Source organism: Podarcis gaigeae (assembly GCF_964106915.1).
Source record: "Podarcis gaigeae genome assembly, chromosome: 8".
Classification (NCBI taxonomy): domain Eukaryota; kingdom Metazoa; phylum Chordata; class Lepidosauria; order Squamata; family Lacertidae; genus Podarcis; species Podarcis gaigeae.
This window is the reverse complement of record NC_139684.1, coordinates 64,452,209-64,477,231: the sequence shown is the minus strand read 5'-3', so window position 1 is coordinate 64,477,231 and position 25,023 is coordinate 64,452,209. Positions and strand designations below refer to the sequence as shown.

Here is a 25,023-nt window from a genome sequence, read left to right as displayed (position 1 = left end):
GTTGTAGTCCAACAACATCTGGGGACCCACAGGTTGAGAACCGCTGGCTTAGACAAAAGAAACCTGTTCCACAAGGCCCCCTGTGCTGTTTTCACCCCCTTTTTTAAAAAACAACCCAAAAACCTTAGCAAGGCCAGTTTTTACATTTAATTGCCACAAGATGGCAGCACTTCTTCAGCTAACTCCCACCCTCACTAGCAGCTTCCACACAGCCAAACAGTGATTTTCAAAATGCTTCCCTACACCCTCCATTCCTGAGCTGATGGAAGAGGTCTTGGGTGTGGTATTGAGGGTTCTTAGGACGATTGTCCTACTGGACAACAAGGTCGATGCTAAGGCTATCTTCTTGGGGGCATCCACAATGCCTTTTCAAGGGCCCAATACATCTGGGCTAGTGGATCTGAGGTTCTCATCAAGAAGGCTGGCAATCTGGATGTGGAACATTCCTCTCCTGACTATTTATTTATATATGTGTTTATAAGGCTGCTTTAAAGAGCAAAGCTCTTTCAAGGTAGCCAATATAAAATACAAAATAATATTATCAAAAAACAACCCCCAAACAGTGGCAAAACTGCAGCATAAAATTAATACACAGGCCAGGGTCATTCTATACAGCAACCTTCCTCAAGTGGGGGCCCTCCAGATGTTTCAGACCAAAGCTATGTGCTGGCTGAGACCAATAGGGGTCATAGTCCTAAACATCTGTAGGTTGCTGAAGGTTTCAATAAAGACTAGGAAGGGACTGGTCTATTTAACTTCACATGCCTGTAACATTCCTGCTGTACCAGTCCCAATGGGCATTTACTGCGATAGCAGTAAATCAGCAACACTTTCCTGTCACAACTGCATCCTTGCAATGCCTGTCATGAGAACTCTTTCCAAGTGGTATGTGGCCTTCTTCAACTTAGGAAGCAAGCAGATGTCAAAAGAACCTTCAGAGGCCCGCTATGCCTTGTTCACTAAGCACTTACGAGCTGTCTTTCCTAGCTTGCGTCCCTTCCAATATTGTTGGGACTACAACTCCCATCATCCTTGGCCATTGGCCGTACTGGCTGGGTCTCAATGGGAGTTGCAGTCCAATACATCAGGTTGGGGAAGGCAATGTTAGCTGCCATGACACCTTCTGGGCGAAAGAAAGAAAGAAAGAAAGAAAGAAAGAAAGAAAGAAAGAAAGAAAGAAAGAAAGAAAGAAAGAAAGAAAGAAAACACTGTACCATTAAAATCCCATATGACCACCAGTCAGCGCTCTGGGTGTGGCCTTGGCGATTCACCACTTCTGGCGCCATGTACTCCACTGTCCCACAGAAAGAGTAGGCTTTCTTCTCATGGTCAATGGCTTCCTTGCTCAGACCAAAGTCTGCAAAAGGGGTAAGAAGTTAGAGACAGTAGGGGGGTTTGGGGATAGAGAGATAGAGAGAGCAAAAAGTAAAATAAATGAGCTGCTTGCTTGACAAGACAGAGAGAAGCAGTTTACCATCACATTCAGGAATCAATCAACTTTTTAGGGCAGGCTGTACCTGTGAGTTTGATATGGCCTTCGTCATCCAGGAGGATACTGCGAAGAAAAGAGGGAAAGAACAAAAGGTGAAGAAACAAATAGAATAGAATAAAATCAGCAGAATACAAAATACTATATTAGATATAAGCCTATGTAACAATCCTGTCAGTGCAAGGATTTCTGTTTGTGCAGTGGGACTCCCCCCACCTCTCCTGGGCTCTCCCCAAATCTGCTCTGGAGGGTTGGGGGGGCAATCCAGAGCAGATTTAGGGGGGATGCAGGCTAATACTTGCACTGGCAGGATGGTTACTTAGTGCAACACTGGGTACAAGCCTTATTGCAAAACAGTTTGCAAAACAGAATTCAGCTGCATTCCATCTCCCACATGACCCATTAGCTAGGTGCAGGCTGGTTAATGCTCTTAACTTCTCCTACAACTCAGCACCATTTTATGTTCACAAGCCAAGCTAGAAACAAGCTTGGCCCTCTCGCCCTGGAATTAGTCCCAGCTGCCTTCTTGGCTCTACAGAAGACAGAGCACTGGGGCAAGTTGTGACAGAGGGGAAGGCCAAAAATGATGCAGTACATGACATTTCATCCTGTCCTCCCCACCCCCACCCTCAAAGTGCCCTTGACAGAATGATGGTCTGCTTAGGAACAGTTGGCAGCCCCTGACGCCTGGTGTGGTGGGCTTCATCTCTGCTCAAACCAAGAATTTGGGGTCTCTTTTGAAGAGGAAAAGCAGGATTCCAGGTGTCTCCACACCAGTCGTTGGGTTTCTGAATAGGCTCTCAGATTCCACCCGTCACCCCCTGGAGCAGAGTTGGTGGCAAGTCAGGTCAGAGTTGCAAGGTTTCTGGTGAAGTGCCTGACAAGCTGTACATTCAGGAAAGGGGGTAGTGCATGTAAACACCAGCCTGGATCAGGGCTTGCCTGAGAGCCAGGAAGGGGTAGGGGCATACTTCTCTGGTTTAAGGTCCCGGTATACGATTCCCAAGCGGTGCAAGTGGCCGAGGCCAAGTGCCAGCTCTGCGAGGTAGAATTTCACGTCTTCCTCTGTGAACATTACCTGGGAGGAACAGAGAAGTCAGCTGAGGTCAGGAAATGCAGAACTAACACATTGGCAAAGGTCTGAGTATGCCTCTTGTGTCTGTTAAGACTGTTAGGCAAGCGAGTACTATTGATATTCCATGTCAAATTCTGTAACTTATAAAACCTTACAAGGCTCATGACCCCAACACCTCAAGGGCCACCACTCTCCACATGAAGCAACCTAGACTCCACAGTCTTCATCTGAGGCCCTTTGCCTTGTGCCCCCTGAGGGAGGGGTGACATGAGAACGGGCCTTCTTAGTGGTGGCTCCCCATGTATGGAACGCTTTCCCCAGAGAGGCAGGTCTGGCACCATCACTAACTGTAGATGCCAGGTAAAAATAGTGGGGTTGCCTCAGATCAGTTTCTTACATATATGACTTCTGTGTTTTAGGTTGTTTATCCTTGTTCTTACTGTTCAATGCAGCTTTGAGTTTCCTTTTTCTGAAAAAAGTGACTAATAAAGATCCATAATAATATTCTTTTTCTTTTTAAAAAAGAAAAAGAATTGCAAGTTTCTAGACCTCACTACTCATGTAGAGAAATGGCTAAGAAAAATGCACAGATGTCGGTAAATCTCAAGAGAGGGCAGGCCAGGTTTCAAAGAAGTAATTGTGCTAAACTATCCCAACTTATTTTTTTGGAGGGATGAGGCTATTAAGCTCTTTGAAGCAGCATCTCTGAATCTGGATAGAGAGATATAATTTATTCTTGCAGCAGAATCTGGGTTCCATTCCTGCACAGCTTTTTCTTAAGCCCCAGGAGTCACTCTTAGTGTGAATGTGATGAGCACATACAGCTCTGTCAAAGATCCTTTCCCATTCCTTTCCCACCATATTAAAAATATACTTCATTGCTTCAATTCTACAAGCAATTCTAGTAAATGCATCAATTTTAAAAGCACATTTAGAAGTTGCTAAGCAGCAGTGGGTGGGGAACAGATTTGGAATCTTTGTTTGAAGATCATCTAGTTGTTGTCCTCCTGGTGTCACATGCTTCCTTGTTCTCAGAGCAGTTTCCTGTTACCCCATCGGGGCCTCTTCTTCCCCACACATCCTGCCAGCCTTTCCCCCTCCTACTCCAAGGTAACCAATCGCTTTGCTCAAGCAGCTATGGTGTAACAGGAGATAATGTGTTACTGTTTTGCAATCCTTTCTTGCTCTGCTTGACAAAGAAGAAAAAAGGGGTGGGGGGCGAGGCTTCTTGTCTTCTTCCAAAAGCCTGCTTCTTCAAATGCCAAAACTTACAGCATCCTTCCTCTCCTAGAAACTGGCTTTTGGAATTCCAAGCCCCTCCCCCCCTTTAGTGCAGAGGAAATGGCAAATGGACCCACTGTCGTAGAAGCTCTGAAGACAGTTGGAAACCAGGGAACGAATTAAGCTGGAACAATATTGTCAAATCCACTGCTCTCTCCTTCCCCCTACTGCATTGCCTCCCAATTCTGACACACAGTCTCGCAATCTTCCTCCTACAGGTCTTAAAAACGTGACAGTCTGCATATTTTGAGGCAGCCTAAGTCGTCTGGAAACAGAATTGCTGTACCTTCTCCTTACTCTTCCCTCTATAGTCTCTCCACTTTGTGAGTTTGGAATCTAAATTGATCACTGCTGATCAGCAGCCATGAAATCTCTGCCTATCAGCTGATGGGCAGTGACTTCAGGCCTGCTTTCTGCAGGGATCTGCTATGTGATCAAGTCTCCCACATGGGTCATGCGGCCAGTCCACTGCATCTCTGCCTGCCCACTCCCTACATTTAAAGCACCTCTATGCAGTGGCGTAGCGTGGGGGTGCAGGGGGGGCCAGCCGCACCAGGCGCAACATCTGGGTTAGGGGGCGCAAATAACTAGCCTTGCCCCGGGTGCTGACAACCCACGCTACGCCACTGCCTCTATGCCACTTTAAACTGTCATTGCTTCCTTCCTCCAAAGAATCTTGGGAACTGTAATTTGCCAAGGGTGCTGAGAGTTGTTATGAGACCCCTCACAGCACCAATAACAAGCTACAGTTCCCAGAATTCATAGGAGGAAGTAATGATTGTCAGAGTGGTATAAGACTGCTTTAAACGTAAGGCATTGACGTGGCTTTGGTGAACAACACCTAAGCCCCACACCTGACCCTCTAACATTGTAGAGTCTGCAACATCCCCTACAAGGCCTTGGGGAGATTTCACCAGCACTGCCCACATGTTTTCATAGGACTGCCAGGACTGGCTAGGCATGGCAAGCATTTGCTTATGGCAAAACTATTTTTAGAGATAGAAATAAAGTAGCAGGCTATCTGAAAAGTTCAACTCAATGAAGTCTGCAAGCAATTCTGGATCTCTGATTGCTGCTTTGAGGCAGCAAAATGTATTTTTCATCTTTTGCCATCCTGAGGGTTAGAAACTTGCAGGTTGTTTTTCGTTCAAAGATGAAAGGCAAAATGAGGGTTGATGCATAAGAGAGTCTGCGTGCTTGTGTGATGAGGTTCTCAAGCTGCGGGATATACAGTGGTACCTCGGGTTACATATGCTTCAGGTTACAGATGCTTCAGGTTACAGACTCTGCTAACCCAGAAATAGTACCTTGGGTTAAGAACTTTGCTTCAGGATGAGAACAGAAATCGTGCTCCGGCGGTGCGGCAGCAGCAGGAGGCCCCATTAGCTAAAGTGGTCTTCAGGTTAAGAACAGTTTCAGGTTAAGAACAGACCTCCGGAACGAATTAAGTACTTAACCCGAGGTACCACTGTACATGGGCTCAATTATATTTCTTCAGCATTTTACAGTTCCAAGAGAAGATCTGGCAGACTTACTGGGATCAGCATTATCCCCACTGCATAGATGGGCATCATACATCAATGACAGCAGTAGAGACTCTCATAACCACTTGCACACTACCCTATTGAAAGCCCTATTCTGGCATTAATGCTCCTGTACATGGGGGCAGGGACAGGGCCGCATGCTGAGACACCCCACTGCTGCCATTGCCCACTCCCTTGTTGTCCACAAGTACAGTGTGAGCATCTGCGGAGATGGGTATTTTTGCACATGTACGGCCTCCCCTCCTGCAGATGCCAGTGGACTTCCCTGCAACATGTGGCAGAATGTATGTGCCGTTCTAAAGAGGGCTGATGTTTGCTCATTACTTCAGAAAACAGCCCATCTCCATTATATATGCATGCATTACTCCAAGGAGCTCAAATTCGCTTTCATGGTTACCCCTAGTTTAGCCTCACAACTACTCTCTGAGGTAGGTTAGGCTGAGAGACAATTACTGGCCACCCACTGCGCTTCATGGCTCAGCAGGACTTAGAGCTAGGATCTCCCCAGTCCCAGTCCAACACTCTAACCTAGAAGGTAAGCCACACATCCCCACACCGCTGCACAATACCTGCACTGCACAATTTTTTAAAATTCCCCAGCATCTAATCAGATACAGCCAAACTGCCCATGAGCCACATGGTGCATGCATGTACTCACCTCTTTGGAAAGGCGCATGAAGAGGTCTCCGCCTCTAAGGAAGTCGAGGATGAGGTACAGCTTCCCTTCCGTTTGGAAAGCTGAGATGTGAGATACAAAACAATCAGCATCCCCAGAGCTTGCCAGCGGCTGGAGGAGAACCTAGCCAGCCAAGCCTGAGCATAGCTGTCAACTTTCAGATTTGAAAATAAGGGATCAGCAGCCTCGAAAATAAGGGAGCAGGAGCCTCGAAAATAAGGGAGCAGGAGCCTCACCTATCCTGGGGACAGTCTACGGGATATCTAACAATCTGGGATAGCAGCGGGAAGCAGCGGGAAACGGCGCTGGAAAAAGGGAATTTCCGGCAAAAAAAGGGAAGGTTGACAGCTATGAGCCTGAGCAATGTCTCAAGTGGTTAAAGGAGCCTTAGGCACGCACAAGGACAGTTCCATGTTGACTGGGGCTGATGGGAGTTGTAGTCCAAAACATCTAGAGGGCACTAGGTTGGGGAAGGCAGCTGTTCCTTTGTCCCCCCCGAAAAGTGCCCCACATGAACCATTTAATCAGGTTTCAAACAGGGGATTGAAGTGGGCTTCTGGTCCCAAGCTAAGGGGAATTAGATAGAATCAGACCAACTAACAAATTGTATAATAGGTGGGGATAACAGAGATTTGGTTCAGAAAGTGGAAGAATTTCAAGGGGTGGGAAGGGAGGGAGATGGAAAGAGACAGAGAATGCCAGACGAAAGGTGAAGTTTTGCACTCACCATAGTGGAGTTTCACGATGAATGGGTGGTTGACTTCTACTAAAATGTCTCTTTCCATTTTTGTTCTTACACGATCACGCACTGTCAACACAGAAAGCTCAATTCAGACATATCACAACTGGAAAAAAAGCACCCAGCATCAACTCTGAAGACTGAGTCTCAACCCAAAGCTAGTCTAGGTCCACATCAATCTGACATTTAGCAGGGGCAAGTGAGCACGAGGACAATGATGGCCAAGGATGACGTGCGCCTGAAATGTATCCCCTGCACCACAACTTCCTGGTTCATTCAGGTTCCTAGCACAAAGTGGGGCTCGTTACCTTTCAGGGTGGCTTTCTTTAGGACCTTCATGGCGTAAAGGTGGCCATTGTCCGGTGGGGTGACTTTTCTTACAAGGAAAACCTGCACAGAGAAAGGCCAGGACAGAAAGAAATAGAGAGAGAGTCACACTCAGTAAAATTCAGTGAAAGGAGCACCTTGAAGTTCGTAGGTGGGGAGAAGGCAACTTGTAACTGTTCCCTAGTGTTTTCAAGCCAATAAATTAAGTTGACTGCAACTGCCAATTCCAACACTGGATGGGGCAGCTCTCATCTTAAAAACAAACAAACAAACAAACAAACAAAAGGTAAAGGTAAAGGTAAAGGTACCCCTGCCCGTACGGGCCAGTCTTGACAGACTCTGGGGTTGTGCGCCCATCTCACTCAAGAGGCCAGGGGCCAGCGCTGTCCGGAGACACTTCCGGGTCACGTGGCCAGCGTGACATCGCTGCTCTGGCGAGCCAGAACCGCACACGGAAACGCCGTTTACCTTCCCGCTGGTAAGCGGTCCCTATTTATCTACTTGCACCCGGAGGTGCTTTCGAACTGCTAGGTTGGCAGGCGCTGGGACCGAGCAGCGGGAGCGCACCCCGCCACAGGGATTCGAACCGCCGACCTTTCGATCGGCAAGTCCTAGGCGCTGAGGCTTTAACCCACAGCACCACCTGCGTCCCCAACAAACAAACAAACAAACAAACAAACAAACAAACAAACCAAAAAACAGAACCCAACAGGTCTGTCCTTTGCATTTTGCCATGCTGCTCCCTTTCCGCAAAACCCCAAATTGTCTCTACCTGTCTATGCCTAGAGATAGGAAAAGTTGAGTGTGACAGGCCTTTCCTCAGATTCGAAGGCCTTTACGCAGGAGTGGAGAACTGGGCTGGGTCCTTCCCACTTCCATCGCCTATGGGACACATCTGACAGGTGGGGCAGAGCCCCCAACCTGTCAGTCACTTGACATCACAGCGATGTCAGATGACCTGTTTTTACCCACACTGAACAACAGCTAATTGTTGGCGCTCGCAAACTCTGCACACAGAGCAATGCAGGTGATAGGGCTTTGGCACTTGCGCATGGAGCTATGTGCAAGCCCTGACAATCAGCTGATCAACAGAGTCTGGGTGCTTTATGGAAGCTGCAGCCAGTGCACAATGTGTCAGCTTGCCACTGAATTTGGGTGTGGATGAGCAGCCTGGAGCAATGCCATCTCTGTGTTTGCTCCACACTTTTGGACTGTGTTATATGAATGCTGCAATGGTAGGTTAAGTACTCCACTTATAAGAACAAAATGGCCTCAGGCCTGACTGGGAACCCAGCTGCCTGCCCTGAAAGGAAGCACTGCTTCTAAGTGTGTGTGTGTAGCAGCTGAGTGGCAAGATGCTGTGCACATGATCAGAGGTATTACTACTTTACTTTAAAAGAAGAGGCGTGAAATGTTGAGTATTTCTGCCACCACTGGCAGCCACCATTGAAATAAATGAAGCTACATGGGCAAGGGCTATAATCCTATACAACAGCCATTCCCAACCTGGTGCTCTTTAGGTGTGTTGGACTACAACTCCAATCAGCTCCAGTTAGCATGGCCAATGACAAGGGATAGTGGGAGCTGGAGTTCTACATCTGGAAGGCACTAGCTCAGAGAAGGTTACTATCATCATCATCAAACCTTTTATAGGCATCACATACAAACATCCAAAACAAATCAATACAGAATTACCACTTCCCCGGGGGCACAAAACATTTGCTAAAAGAAAGGAGGCAGAGCAGTCTATCGTCACATCTCTAGATCTCCAGGGAGATCAGACATCTGCAGTGTATTTCGACGACAAAAAACCAAATAGAGATATTTAGCCAATAACTTGGTAAGCTCCTGATCATTCCCCAGTAATAGAAAATGTATGACCTCCAACTCTGGTTTCCATTTGGGGATACAGAGTTGATCTAGAAATTGCTGATGGAGATCAGAACCATATGTGTAAGGGTTTCCACCAGGTGGTCTTCACATGGGCAAGTTCTTTCTCCTTCCTCCCTGCCTGAGAACCTTCCCCAAAGGAGATTTGATGGATTTGAATTAAACCTGGCCAGCGAAAATGCCAGAAGGTTACTAGATATATTACCTGGGAATAAGTCCACTGAACCGAATGCAGCTTACTTCCGGGAACACACATACTGCTGAAGACTTTGTAGAGCAGCCTTTCCCAACCAGGTGCCCTCTTACAACACTAACCACCCTTGACAATTGGTCACACTGTATGGGCCTGGTGGGAGTTGGAGTCCAACAGCATCTGGGGTATACCAGGTTAGTAAAGTAAAGGTAAAGGTACCCCTGCCCGTACGGGCCAGTCTTGACAGACTCTGGGGTTGTGCGCCCATCTCACTCAAGAGGCCAGGGGCCAGCGCTGTCCGGAGACACTTCCGGGTCACGTGGCCAGCGTGACAAAGCTGCATCTGGCGAGCCAGAGCCGCACACGGAAACGCCATTTACCTTCCCGCTGGTAAGCGGTCCCTATTTATCTACTTGCACCCGGAGGTGCTTTCGAACTGCTAGGTTGGCAGGCGCTGGGACCGAGCAGCGGGAGCGCACCCCGCCGCAGGGATTCGAACCGCCGACCTTTCGATCGGCAAGTCCTAGGCGCTGAGGCTTTAACCCACAGTGCCACCTGCGTCCCATTACCAGGTTAGAGAAGGCCATAATAAAGCATTAAATGATGGGCTCACCACAACAGTCATTTTTGTGTTGGCAAATGCAACATGCAGGTCTAATCTGTTACTCCCAGGCATATTTGTTCCACTACTAGACTCTGCACTTACAGGATCTTGTCTCAGATGAAGCCAGAAATCCTAAGTTTCTAGTCCACATAGAGGCAAAAGATCTACAGCTGAGTAGGCACTGCCTACTGACCAATTGGAAAGTAGAAGCCTTGACCAGAGCTTCCAACAAATAAAAAAGCTAGGATGTGTGCATAAATGTGCCCTTGTGTCTGACTCCCCTCTAGATTCCCTGCACAAAGGACAAAGGCTGCATCCAGACTACTTCATCCAGAGTATCAAAAAAAGTTTGCACAATACTGTAGAGCACACATCCTTTTCATGCACTGGGTTGTGGTTCTCTTGAGAGTGCGAGACACATGTTTTACTCTTCATCAGCTCAGCTAACAGACGCCAAAAACTTGAACTCACTTTGCCAAACGAACCCTGTCCCAGGACTTTAAGAAGCTCAAACTGTGATGGATCGGCCTTCTCAGACCCCTCTTTCACAAGGTATGTGATGGTATATTCTTGGACAGAGCCTTCATTCTAAAATTAAAGAGAAAAAAGAAAAGAAAAAAAAGGTTAGCTGGTCCCACAGACCAGAAGACCTCTTGCTTTAAAAAGAACAATAAGACAATCAGAGATTATACAATGCTCTTGATCTTGCAGAAAACAGCCTAATTCTCTCACCAGTGTCAGAATCTCTTTACGTTTTGCTGACACTGAACAGCATGCGAGTCAAGGGTCAGAATCCTTGCCCCTGTGGCCAGTCTGTCTGTTAACTGCTTGTTTGATTCCAAGCAGAGGTACTGTCAAGGCAGGGCTTTGGGCCAAGAAACCTGCCGGATCTAGCAGAATGCACAGCAGGGCTGGTTGAAGTTAAATCAAGTAATACACATTAACCATCTTTAAAAGCACCTGCTCTCCCTTCCCAGTAAAACCATTAAGTTCAGAGTCTAAAATTACTTAACTGCCCCATTGATTCCAAGCACAAAAATATGCTTGAGCCCATCATGCAAGCTCAAGCCAACGAGATGTTGGTGGTTGTGCACAAAACCCATCTTTGTGCATTTGTACTGAATTGCCAGCACTGAGCAAGCAGTGCAAGTGTATGAAGTGCTATGAACTCTTACAGTGTTTGTATAGGGATTTTCCTATTATAATCAAGGGACATGCCAAGGCCACATTATATTTATAATATGTAGAAGACATTCAGGTGGACAAGGTGCTGGCAGCTGCAACATGCATTCCTTTGGTGAACAGCAACACAATGGAGAGTGACGGTCTTTGAAAGGAGCTCCTATTTAGCCGCCTCCAAGTGCGGTTGGACTCCAGCTCCCATCAGCCCCTGTCAGCATGGCCAATTGTCAGGGCTGATGGGAGTTGGAGTACAACAACATCTGGAGGGCTGCAGTGCTTAGCATTTATCTCACTTCCTGCAGCTGAGGAGACCAGCTGCACATCCTTTACGCAAATGCAGGTAGCTGCAGAGTGAGATTTGACAGCAGACGAGTCTGAGTCACTCACAGCCCTGAGAAATTCAGCGTTCCATAAACAATGTCAAGACACTGCGGGATCTGTCAACTCATACATTACATGAACACTGCCCCACCCCAAGCATGACCACAGTTTACAGTGAACAGGAGCAAAGGGCCTTGGCTCCAAGAAGCAGATCTGGGCACAAGTTCGGGAGGGGCAATGTTTGGACAGCTTTACTGCTGGGGCCAAGTAAAGCTGTCCAAACATTTGGCATCAGTTAAGCACTGAGGATGGTGTGGGTGAAGAGAGAAGGGTCAGCAGCAGTTGCATGCACAGCTATCTTGTGAGATACCTAGGGATGGCTCCAGGTTGGAAGGGACCTTGCCAGGGCACTGGACCCTAGCAGCTGCCAAAAGACAGCAGCTTTGGAGAAACTGCTGGGAGAAGTCAGTTTGAAGGGAAAGGGAAGAAGGAACAGGGATGCATGTGTACAGGTGTGAAAACCACCATTCAGGCAAGGAAGAGGCATTGTCGGAGTCCAAGGATGCAATCCAGCTAGGCAAAAACACTCAAGGAGGATGCGCAACATGGCCTGTCAGGGGCATGGCTAGGTAGAGGTTGTGGCATGGGGAGAGACCAAAGGCCCAGATAGAGGCTTGAAAGGCCATATTTGGTCCCTGGGGCTCGAAGTTCCCCTGTCTCTGATCTAAAGAAGCCACCAGACTCTGGCTTTTGCCTCAGTGTCATGCTTCTGTCTGCAGGAAAGCTTTCAAGTCAGCAGCTTGGTGGCTTGCAAACATTTGCTGTTTCCCCACAATTAACATATGCACTCTCCCCCCCCCCCCGCTTCCCCTCCCACGATATTAAGCACTGCAGTACATTTTGCCATCTACTCCCGTCGCTTTTTGGCGGGTGGCAACGAGTGCGAATGTTTGCGCCACCAGAATTACCCACCACCCTACAGCAAACACGCTTGTTTGTTGCAAAACAGAGTCAGTGTGGCTGGCACATGGAGGAAGTAGACCCCCACCCCCAAAGCCATCTGCTTAGCTACATGAGCAGTTCTGGGGAAGAAGAAAAAACCCAAGGAGTCTGCCTGCCTCTTGGCAGCCTTGCCCGCCCCCCTCAACTTTCCTCTTCACTTCAGGGGGAGACTGAGGAAATGCCAATGCTTGAAACTGGCACCGTCTTGAGACGGAAATATCAAACCAGAGACAGACTTTGTATCAGAAAGAAGAAGACTGAGCAAGCAAACTCAGAAGTCACATTTACAGAGGGCTGTAACCATAGCATGGTAACTGATTTGCTTGGCCCAAGGCTCAGTGGTAGAGCACAAGCATTGCATTTAAAAGACCCCAGGATAAATCCTCAGCTTCTCAAGGCACAGCTGGGAAACACTCCCGTCTGAAACTCTGGGGAGATTCTGGCAGTGTAGTCTATACTGAGCTAGATGGATCAATGGTCTAACTCAGTAGAGGGCTATGTTTCTATTTAATGCAGTTCTTTATGCAGAGGTATGAGGACTAGAATCTTAACTTTATTTTAAGGGGAAGGACCATAAGCTCATGGGAAGAGAGCACACGTTCCGCACGCAGAAGGTCTTAGGTTCAATCTCTGGCTACTCCACGTAGAGCTGGGACTGTCCCCTGTCCTGAAACCCTGAAAAGCCACTGCCAGTCAGTGTGGGCAATATTGAGCTAGATGGAACATAGATCTGAGTCACTTTAAGCAGCTTGCTATGTTTCGTTTACAAAAAGGAAAAATTGTGGGTGGTACTCAGTATAAAAAAGGTAAAGGTACTCAGTATAGTCCTACCCAGAATAGACTCCCACAGCCCCAGCCAGCATAGCCACAGATGATGGGAACTGTAGTCCAGGGACACCAGGAGGGCCACAAGCTCTTCACCTCGGCTTGTTCATTATTTATATTTGCGCAGCTCAGGGTAGATGGGGAGACATTTGACTCAGTTTGTATTCAAAGGCAAATCTATTGAATCTGCACTTTCCAAAACAATACCAGAACTGAAATGCAGCTATCCTTTGAAATCCACATTTTCCCAAATTTTATAAGCCAGCTCTCAAAATGACCAAAGTCATTAAAAAATGCTGTATATCTGGGGAAATTGCTTGCAAAAATTTGTAAATTAGTCAAAACTTCATATAATATGTGTTTGTTAGGAGAAAGTTGCACAGACACGATGATTCTTTAAAGATGAACAAACTTTTAAAAACAACAACAACAACTAACAAATTACTGCAGAAATGTAAAGTGCTGAATTTACGACAGGAAAAAATAAGAAACTCTGAGAACCAAAATGGAGAACCGAAATTTCCATTTGTAGTGGTAGATAAGCATCTGCTTTGCAATGAGAAAAATTCCACGGTTCAATCCACAGCATCTCTGGATAAGGTTGGGAGGGATCCCTGTCTGAAATGCCATAGAGTAACTGCCAGTCAGTGTGGACAATACTGAGCTAGAGGGACCAGTGGTCTGACTTAGTAGAAGGCAGCTTCCTGCATCCCTCCTTTATTCCACAGGACTCATATGTACAGTTCCCACTCTTGGCATCAACCACACCCAGACCTGCTCTTTTCCAACACGCTGGCATTTGGACCAGCCAGATGATGAGAGTACAGCCAAAGGAGAAGAAAAAGCCACCATCCATGAAGCTGCGGCGCTGCTACGGCTTACAAAAGCAAATAAGCACAGCTAGAGCAGACTGTCTGCCAGGCCAAACCAAAGTACTGACCGGGTTGCTGAGGTTGCTTGCGGGAGGCAGCGGGAGGCTGCAAGGCTCGGGGCGGCGCTTCCCGTTGATCCATAGTGTGAGGAAGGCAAGGATGCGAGGGAGCCTGGGTTCCTTAGCCACACTCATCGTCCCACTCTGGCGAGAGCGGCACATCTCTCATGACAAGGTCCCCTAAGGGAGCATGGCTGGTGGCTGCAGGCAGACCATCAGCTGGGGCGCACTCTGGGTCTCGCAGGGGACCAGCCGCTGATACATGTACCCAAAGCCAAGCCAAGCGGAAGCAGGGAGGTAGGGCCGCCTTAAGAAGCAAAGCAGGTTAAAAACAGCACTTCCGGCCCTCCCTCAAACCAAAACACTTGTGGTTAGTTCACTTTAAACACCTTCGAGCTTCTTTCATGTTCCAGTTCCACTTTTTCCTGTTCAAATGGAAGCCTCTCCCCTTAATTCTTGTAGCAGGGGGCGTGGAGAGCCTTTTTTCCCAGCACGAGGACCACATTTCTTTCATGAACAGACTTCTGGATGCCACATGGTGATGGCAGGTGGGGCCAGAGGCAGAGGTAGGTGGGACAATGGATAGGAATCTGACCTTTATCGGTAGGCTACATTCTAGGCAGGCAAAGGTCAGGTTGTTTTTCTCAGTCTATGTACATGTGTATCTATATTTGTATGTGTTTATCCATATTTATTCATATCACAAAAATTATATGCTGCTTGATTATTTAAAAAACACTCAAGGTAGTTTACAAAAGAGTAAAACAATGAAAAGTGTCAATAAAAAGAGTAGAAAAACAACTTTTAAAAACATTATAATAATAGTCAAAATCAGCAATCAGCTAAAACCGGTTTTTAAACACACCTCAACATTCAACTTGCCTGGATAGGCTTTCCTAAGTGAAAAATATTTTTACAGGTGCTCCCACACGAAAATATCAATTTCTTACAATGCGGAACAAGTTTTATGTAGCACCTGTAACATATTACATATACACACCTTATCAAGTCATTAGCCCGTAATACTGTAGTGGATATAATTTGGAGATCCACTTTCTCTCTTTTGTTTTTTTCTAAGCGCATGAAAGTGATTGTACAAATAATAAAACCCAAAATAAATTGTTCACTAAAATCTCAGTTTTGGTCCACATCAAAAATTTTCGAGGGCTAAAACCTTATTTGTAATACTGTAATTTCAAGATACAGAACTGTAGAACAGCCCCCAGTTGCTGGTTTTTGCTACCTGCTTCATTCATGAAAATGGAAATATGAATTGTTCGTAACAGGCAGCTGATGTTCGCTGTAACCCTTCAGTCTGGATGTTAGCTGTAGCCCTTCAGTCTGCAAAAGACCGAAAAGTCCGCCATGTTTGATTTTGGGGATTGGGTCATATTGGTGAATTCGTTGTTATGTGACTAACAATGCCGTCCTATCTTCCCTGCTTAGATAACCTATTTCTACCCTTCCCACCTTCGGTTCACGCAGAGTTAAAAGCACAAAGACAGTATGACCTCAAAAGGAAAGAATGAGAAAGACAGCTTACATTAACTCAACTCAAATCCTGTACAGAAATAATCAGCCCATCTCTCAGTATCTGCTTGTGAAGTAAGGTGAGAACACAAATTAAGACATCTCTCCCAAACAGGTGTTCCGCAAGCATGCAGTTTTTACCTTATCTGCTGTGTTCACATTGTCTCTCTCTATCCAAGTGGTGTTCCGTTTTGCCTGCAAAACAAAATGAGAAAATAGTGTCTGAGCAGGAGGTCTATGGAACCTGAAACAACAGCAACACTTTCTAAATATGTTCATCTGAAGCATGGATATCAAATTGTGGACATAGCCAAATTGCTGCTGTCCCTCTAAAGTGTCAAAAGTATAGCACAAACAAAAGGTTGTGACTTCCATGCTCTTCAACACATAGTACAATTATCTACTGAACCTTAGGTTTCAATTTTTCCTGGTAAAATTCCCAGTTCATATTGATATAGTAGTAGTAGCAACAGAATGGAAAAAGAATGGAAGAAAGAAAGGGAATATTTCTTTGTCATTTTCTTCTTTGTGACAAAATCAGTTTGAATCATAGAAGCAGCAGGCAGTGAGCAATGCTGATATGCCACAAAAAAGTTTTACATACATATTTGTGCTCGATGGCAGAATTTGGATACTTTTTGGTACAGTGGTACCTCTGGTTAAGAACTTAATTCGTTCCGGAGGTCCATTCTTAAACTGAAACTGTTCTTAACCTGAGGCACCACTTTAACTAATGGGGCCTCCCACTGCCGCTGCACAATTTCTGTTCTCATCCTGAGGTAAAGTTCTTAACCTGAGGTACTACTTCCAGGTTAGCGGAGTCTGTAACCTGAAGCGTATATAACCTAAAGCGTTTGTAACCCGAGGTACCACTGTACTGGGTAAGGGCCAACAGGTTTATATACTCTTTACAGAATAGTGGCTGACAAGTCATGGAGTAATTCCATAGTGACCAGTTTCTTTACATAATGTTTCGTGCTTTAGCTAATATTATTTGAACTCCATTTAACAATAAATTATTCGTCTGTTAGCTGGCATGATTAACTCTACAAAAATAATCAACAAGAATGCCACAGGTAGCTTAAATGCCTTCTTTTCATTGTGTTTTTAAAAGATGTGATCAATGTAACAGTTTTGCAACCTCAAGAATTCATTTGGAACTTGGATGGGTAACTTTTTCTGACCAACACAACACGCTCAACCAGCATAAGTTCCATTGTCCTAATCTCATCCAATTTTGTTCCTAACATACAATTTCTTGTCAATTCACCAAATGAGAAAGCAAACTATCAATACAATACAGTGGTAAAAAGGTACTCCTGCCCGAAGGCCAGTCGTGTCCGACTCTAGGGTTGTGCGCCCATCTCACTCTATAGGCCAGGGGCCAGTGCTGTCCGGAGACACTTCCGGGTCACGTGGCCAGCGTGACGAAGCTGCTCTGGGGAGCCGGCACCAGAGCAGCACACGGAACACCATTTACATTCCCGCTATAAAGCGGTACCTATTTATCTACTTGCACTTTATGGGTGCTTTCGAACTGCTAGGTGGGCAGGAGCTGGGACCGAAAGACGGGAGCTCACCCCGCTGCGGGGATTCGAACCGCCGACCATGCGATCGGCAAGCCCTAGGCGCTGAGGTTTTACTCACAGCGCCACCCGCGTCCCTACAATACAGTGGTACCTCGGGTTAAGTACTTAATTCGTTCCAGAGGTCCGTTCTTAACCTGAAACTGTTCTTAACCTGAAGCACCACTTTAGCTAATGGGGCCTCCTGCTGCTGCCGCGCTGCCAGAGCACGATTTCTGTTCTCATCCTGAAGCAAAGTTCTTAACCTGAGGTAATATTTCTGGGTTAGCGGAGTCTGTAACCTGAAGCGTACGTAACCTGAAACGTATGTAACCTGAGGTACCACTGTAAAAGGTCATTAATCCATTCTCTGTTTTCTTTGAGAGGTCTTTAACTGAACTTTAGAAAAACTTTGGAAAAAATTATCAACCAAGTAAAACAGCTACAATCATGAAACAAGTGTAAAAACAAATCCAAAACAGTTTCATATATGAGACAATCAAAAACAATTCCAGGTATAAAAACAGTAGCAACATTTCAGCACAATTTCACTTTTAAAAAACAGTTAAAATAGTTGCAATGCAAATTTAGACTGGGATAATGACCTCCACTTAAAAGGCTAGTTGGAAGAGGAAGGTCTTCAGTAGATGCTGAAAAGATGAGAGAAAGATAGTGCCTGCCTCATATTCAAGGTAAGGGAATTCCAAAGTGTTGGTGCCCACCACATGAAAGTCCTGATTCCTTAGTCTTTATGTCCAACTGTCTGTGTAAGAGTTAGGAATCACTCCTGAGATCTTGTACTAGCATGGGCTGAAACTCAAGTAGGAATCCTCTCTCAAAACTTCCTATTTTCATTCCTGCAGCATGCATCCACAACAGAAGTTAATTGTAAGCACTCTTGATGTGCTCTGTCATAAAGCACCTGTTTTGCATGACGAAGGTCCTGGGTGCAATCCCGTAAGCTTTATTGTTTAGAGAAAAGGCAAGAAAGAGTGGATTTGATAGAAGTTCATAAAATTATGCATGGCATGGAGAAAGTGGACATTGAAAAGTTATGAAGGAGGGAGAACAACATGAGGACCCATGGGCATCCAATGAAGCTGAATGTTGGAAGATTTAGAACAAATAACCTGACCTTTAAGGCTGGTGGGATAGAAGGCAGCCAGCCCGACAGTAGCTGGAGGAGCCAGAAGAAGTGACAAGCAGAGCCTCATTAATAATAATATTAATAATAATAAATTTTATTTATACCCCGCCCTCCCCAGCCAAGACAGGGCTCAGGGCGGCTAACACCCGGTATAAAACAATTGACTAAAATACAACTTAAAAACAAGACTAAAATACAACATTAAAATGCAGCCTCATTTTAGTAGACACTCAAATCAAAAACTTTTTGGGGATGAAAACAAGAAATCTTCATCAAGGCCAACTATCCAGACTGGTCCTACGTGGGCCAGAAAAAAAGCCAAGGAAGTCCTCAAATAGGAGTTCCATCACAGAAGGAGAAAGGAAAAAGGATGGGGGGGGGGGATCAAGTTGATTCCAAGCCAAAGGCCAGGCAGAACAACTCTGTCTTACATTCATTCATTCATTCATTCTAGTTTTGCCCCTACGTATTGAGTTCTACAAGGGGAAACACTGAGGCCAAGGACGAGGAAGCTGAGCACCCCCCAAACTGGATGCATGTAAGAAGGTAAGCAGGTGAGGACTGACATGGGCAGACTTAGGTTGGCAGGGCACTGCGGCCAACGGAATAAGGATGTGACTCTTTCATCTTCCTGACTCATTTTAACAAATGGTAGGGCCAGCCCAGACAGCAACAGATCCAGTACCAGACAATAAGGTTCATGGCTGAAAAGGGACTTGAACTCCTCGCCTCCCTAGGCTCAACCCAACCACTCCACCAGACTGGCCCTGTGTAACTCCAAAGTACCATGTGCATTGATGGCATAGTAAACAAATTAAAAAAATTATGATGATGAGTGGAGTAATTATTATAATGTTGCATATAGGTAAAAGGCCTCTCTGCCTGTTGGCATTTAAAGGACACTTGTCTTTCACCTGCATCGTGCGAGGAAGGGGACGACAACGTGCAACCAATTTCATTTTTATTTTGTAAATTACTTCATCTGCCTCCACAACTGCTTAAGTGCAAAGAGGAACACATCTGAAGGGCATGTCTCTTGAAAATGTTTGGGTGTTAACGACCCCACCCCCCAGCTGATTTAAATGTGCAGAGATGAGGATAAGCTCTTTAAAAACAAACACAAAAACACAGCAGAGGAAATGAACCAAATAAATTTTCAAACCGCAAGCCTCCTGCAAGCAGGACTCTCTACGTGAACTGTAAAGAGTCCCTTGCAAAAGTTGTTCTTACTTCCACTTATCTCAATCTGCAGCAAAGTCTCTACAGCTGGCAGGAAGAAGAGGGAACCATTTCCGGAACAATTGGGTTTCTCTGAGCCCAGGCCGAAAAGAGAAGCCGCAAACTTGTAACCGGGAAGAATCTGGCCATTTAAAATCTGAAGACGGAAGGGCAAACACTAATCCAGTGCTGATGCTGCTATCCTCACGCAGCGTGGAGCCCATCCAAGAAGGGTGTCAGTGGTGAGGTGCACAAACGGCCTCTTGCAGGTTCAAGGGGGTTCCTTGCTGAAAATTCATTGCTCAACAGCTCCCCGCGCTCCAATTCCTAAGACTAGCATAATAATGTGGCGCTGACTGAGGAGATCAAGGTCCCAATTCCCACTCAGTCATGAAGGCTCTTTGGTCATCGCACCAGGAGCCACTTGCTATCTTCTTCACAGGGTTGTGATGTGCGAGCCCAAATAACGAGTTCTTCTGTTGTAACCATAATAGCCCTTGATCTAAAGCTTTGCCTCTGTTAGGAAAACCTGGGTGTAGTTTGAATCCAAAGGGATTCTAGTGGGGGGGAAAGGGATAAACAACAGCAATCACAAGGCCAAAGACGGGTCTTAGCCAAGTAGTTGCTGGATGCTACCAACCAAGGCTAGATCCAATGATAATCCTCACATGCATTGTCCACCAAGTAATGCAAACTGTGCAGCACCACAAATCCTGCTAACCTCCCCCTCCCCACAGGCAGAATCCTCCCTCCATACAACCAACAAGCAAATATTTTGACAAGCACCAAGGCTGAAGCAGAAGGAGCCAGCAACAACCTCACAGACCCAGGGAAAAGTCTGTTGCAGTCTTTGACAACCAGGTGCCCCTCGGATGATCTGGATAACTCCCATAAGACCCAGCTCGTGTGGCCACTCTAGCTAGGGGTGATGGGAGTTGCATATGGAGGGTACCAGGTTGGGCAATGCTGGTTAACTGATTTGCTGTGCTTCTTCTGGTAGGCAAAGCCCTGCTCTCAAGAAGCTTTCAGGAGATACGGAGATACGTATCCTGCACATCCCCCTTCCTTTAAGATAAGAAAAGGGATGGGTGCGTGCGCATACAGTCAGGGGAAGCACCCTCCTTTTCTTGCCATTTCACCCGCTTCTGTATCTTGCAGGTGGTTTTGGAAACAGGATGTTCATTTGTATTCCAAGATAAAGAGGAACTAGCATCTTCACAGCTTATTTAGATGGTTTAGGTTTGGGTTTTTTTTTTTTTTTAAGGTGGAAGGAACAGTATGGGCAAAATTCCCTGCAACTCATTTATGAAATACATGCTAGGCTTATCGGAAACGGGAGCCAAATTGACAGACAGAGGTAAGTGCAGTTCAGTGGTGCAGCACAGGCTTGGGGGGGGGGGTCAATCCCTGGATAGTCGCTGCCAATCAGTGCAGACAGTATTGAGCTAGAGGCGGCAATGACAGCTTCTGATTGATGTTCCTCCTTCCATTGATCCCTCTAAAAGGAAAAAGTGTACCCTGCATAAATCAAGAAAGATATGCTTTATTGTTTCTTGTGCAGTATTTTGTGCATCCATACCACTAAACACCTACATTTTAGTGCAATTCACTTTCAGGAAGGAACAGGAATTGGCCTCAGTTTAGTGTACTCCAATCAGCAGACCCTTCTCCTCCCCCCTTGGGCTGTGACAAGTGCATGGGGCACCTACCTAGCAGTCCCCTGGTGTCAATAGCTGATCTGTGGTGTGGAGATGGAGAGGTAAAAGATCTGGTCTGCCAGGTCAAAATTTCCCCCCACCCTTAACTTATCCCCTCCATCTTCATGGTGGCACCTGATACATGGCACTTTACCCTGCAGAACGACAGCTCTAAGCAGGCAAAGCCAGGTGCCATTTTAAAGTGCCAAGCCAGGAAAGCACAAGGTTGGGAAAGGCTAACCTAGAGTTAAATACAACTAAATCAAACTCAGAGTAGATCCACTGGAATAAACAGTCCAGAGCCTATTGATTTCAATAGATCTATTCTTGAGTATGATTTAGCTCAATATCACCCAGTGTAATTACCATTAGGCCAAATACAGCCTACTTAAAATCCTTTTAAGATGATTTTGTTCTGCCATTCAGAACAGTGTCCTCAATCAAGGCAACTAACGATCATTTCATTAGATTAAAACAATGTTTAAGACAGCACTATTAAAGCAGATACTTAAGGCAGGTAGCAAGACTGATCTAAAAGCCATGAAAAGCCCACAGCCCCAGCAAAAAAGAAATGCTTTTATTCAGTGCTGAGGAGAAATTAAATTTGGTGCCAGGCAACTGGGAAGGGAAGTTTCCAAAAGTCAAGGTGCCACCACAAGAAGCAGCCCAGGCAGCTGACCCTTGAGCAGTGGCGTAGCATGGGTTGTCAGCACCCGGGGCAAGGCAAGTAATTTGTGCCCCCTAACCCGTGGATTTGCACCCCCTAACCCTAACCCCCAGATGTTGCGCCCGGTGCGGCCGGCCCCCCCTGCACCCCCCACACTACGCCACTGCCCTTGAGTCTGGCTACTAGACCAGCTGACACCTATAAATACCCACTTCTTCTCTCTCATTCACTCACACAAAGGTATTCCTAATTATAACAATGATAATAATAAATGGAATAAACCTGGCTGAGTGGCAGAGCACTGCATTCAGATGGGACACGTTCAATCCTGGCTGCAAATAAATATCTCATCATTTTTAAAATTAAAATTGTCCCTGAAAGCAGCTTGCAACCATTAAAATACCCACTATAAACAAACTTCAGTATTACAAAAAACTAAAACAAAAAAAATTCCTTCCAGTAGCACCTTAAGGACCAACTAAGTTAGTTCTTGGTATGAGCTTTCGTGTGCATGCACACTTCTTCAGATACACTGAAACATGCACACGAAAGCTCATACCAAGAACTAACTTAGTTGGTCTTTAAGGTGCTACTGGAAGGAATTTTTTTTGTTTTGACTATGGCAGACCAACACGGCTACCTATCTGTAACAAAAAACTAAAACAGTTTCACAACTCCAACAACAATATTCCAAACCTCATCTGGTGGCTGGGACAGCAGCAGCAGCAAAAAGTACTTAGCGATGGCCAGTGAATTTGTTTGAAAAGCCTGAAGTGCAGGCAAAGGTGGAAGACTTCTCCCTGCCAGAGCCCCTGGACACACACTGCCACGAAGAGGAGACAACATGTAGCTAGATGGACAAAACAATGTCAGCTGGTATAAGGCAATGTCCCCCATCCCTTTAGAGGGCCTCCCTAAAATTCTGGACTTTCCAAAACTTAGCAACAAATTCTACAACAATCTAGCAACAATCTACACTTAAAAGTTGCCCACAGGCCCTCGGTTCTCATCACACATCCCTGGTAATCTCTCAGGCCTTCTGCCCCCTGCTCCAAGCAGACAAACCAGCAGGGGGCCAGCTGTGTTGTAAACAGCCCAGCCCAGCCCAAACAACCACAAGGGATCATAACACTTGCCTTGGTGTGGAAGAGAAGCCTCATCATCTCTGTAGCTCTAGGAAGTTGTTTTCCCATCGCCTGCTAGCCACCTTCTCCTGAGCATGGACGCCAGCAGGGTTGCTCTGGGCAGCAGCGCTATGTCATCTGGGCATATTTTGGAACTTTCCGCCTAGAGGAAACTGTGCAATTTCCCCACAGATAAACCACAGAGTGCTTCTAGCGTGCAGCCCAGCTGATGAATCAGAAAGGTACTGAAAGGGCAAATGACCTCGGGTGTGATCCCTAATGTGCTTCGTAGATAGGAATAAGGCAGAAATGTGAATCTACCTAATTTGCACATTTCCAAACAATATATGTGAACCAAAACACAGCTTTAAAATATTGGCCTATAAAATTAACACTTCTCTGCATTCAAAAAGTGCATATGCTAGGGTAAATTGTGCATACAGAATTCATATGTTATTGAGAATTGCACAGAAGGATGCACAATATAAGGGGAAATTGCAATGCAAAAAATGTGTATATTTGGCAAACTTGCACACAAAGATGTATCCATTAAGAGATGTTTGAACTGACTTGCTGATGAATCTTCATGAGGACTTTTTTTAAAAATCGCAAATTGATGTGGAAACGTGGAGAGCTGACAACTCCCACACAGTTCCCCTATATGGACCACCAAATCGTAAGGTGTGTGTATGAAAGAATGAATGTATCATTTGCAGAAAGTTACTGCCATTCTGAAGCAGCCTTCTTCGCAATAACATTATGATCAGAGACAGGTACAGATGACATGCTTCATAGCAGAGGAAGCCAACATGGTGCGGTTGTTGCTGCACAACAACTCCTACTTTCTCTGACCATCGCCCAGGCTGGCTGGAGCTGATGGGAGTCAAAGTTTAACAATGTCTGGAGTATCACAGGTTCCCCATCCCTGCCTTACATAGAGATGGGATGGTTACATATACCTACAGAGATGGGAGCAAACAAGGGGTGCAGAGACCTTTCTAGAGAAAGTTAAGATTTGATCATCATCTGGAGAATCACCCTGAAGCTGGACTTCAAACTATGCAGGGAATCTCAAATGTGTTCCAAGGAACTCTTCTGTTCTGCAAAAGCTTAGCAAGGGCTCCTTAAACGAGAAGTTAACAGTAGATACACTTCTGCGAAAAAGACACCTCGCCCACCATGACTGAACTTCCTCCACAATATAAAGGCACTGAAGCACTGGGTGTATTCTAGAGAACACCGAGTTCATTCATAGTGATTGCAAGGTATCTCATCCATGCATCTGCTTCGTGTAAAATCTCAGGTTCAGTACCTAATACCTTCTGTTAGAAGGATCAGTAAGCAGGTGGTGGGAAATGCTTTTCTTTGCCCGAGAACTTGGAAAGCCACTGTCAGTCAGGGTCGAACCATAGTGGGCTAGATGAATAAGTAAGTGTGATCTGGTGCAAGGCAGTTATTAGCATCCCTTGAAAAGGCCTGTATGGGGTCACATGGGACTTAATATGCACTCTAAGCCAAAGAATCCATCATAAGCATGAATAGAAGTTCGTCAAGGTGAAGAGGGTTCCTTCAAGGTACAGACTTTGAAACCACTACAGTACAGTAGTGGATAGGGCCTTGGAATCTCCTCCTCACATTCAGCTGTGATGCTCACCCTTGGCGCAACCACGGGTCGCTCACTTTCTTCCAGCCTAAGCTACCTCACAAGCTTGTTGTGAAGGGTACACTCAGGACAAATTCTTACCTGACCGAGCTTCTAGGAGGAAGGGTGGGATCCAAGTGCAGTATGTCCATCATGAATTTGAAAGCAGTTGGAGTGAACCCGTGGCCCTCCAGATGTTGCTTAACTAAAGCTCCCATCATCTCTGACCACTGGCCATGCTGGCTGCAACATGGAGCCCAGCAAATCCCTGCCCTAATGGGGAATATCATACCCTCCAACATTTCTCCAATGAATATAGGGGCATCCTATTCCATAATAATAATGTTACTATTT

General features: G+C 45.9%; 1 protein-coding gene across 6 annotated transcripts in view; it reads right to left on the bottom strand.

The window, feature by feature from the left end:
- The window catches only part of RPS6KA1 (ribosomal protein S6 kinase A1), a 113,326-nt gene that overhangs the window by 17,222 nt on the left and 71,081 nt on the right, over nt 1–25,023 (bottom strand). For 4 of the 6 annotated variants that reach the window (XM_083750747.1, XM_083750748.1, XM_083750752.1 and 1 more), the window contains 8 exons: nt 15,751–15,804; nt 10,290–10,406; nt 7,113–7,194; nt 6,793–6,873; nt 6,048–6,127; nt 2,461–2,567; nt 1,518–1,555; nt 1,215–1,357 (listed from right to left, as the gene is read on the bottom strand). In XM_083750747.1, coding sequence (XP_083606873.1) covers nt 1,215–1,357; nt 1,518–1,555; nt 2,461–2,567; nt 6,048–6,127; nt 6,793–6,873; nt 7,113–7,194; nt 10,290–10,406; nt 15,751–15,804 — 702 coding nt within the window. Of the gene's footprint in view, nt 1–1,214; nt 1,358–1,517; nt 1,556–2,460; nt 2,568–6,047; nt 6,128–6,792; nt 6,874–7,112; nt 7,195–10,289; nt 10,407–14,088; nt 14,366–15,750; nt 15,805–23,039; nt 23,168–25,023 lie in introns of those variants that run through there. The other 2 variants (XM_083750751.1, XM_083750749.1) reach the window with 2 other exon arrangements.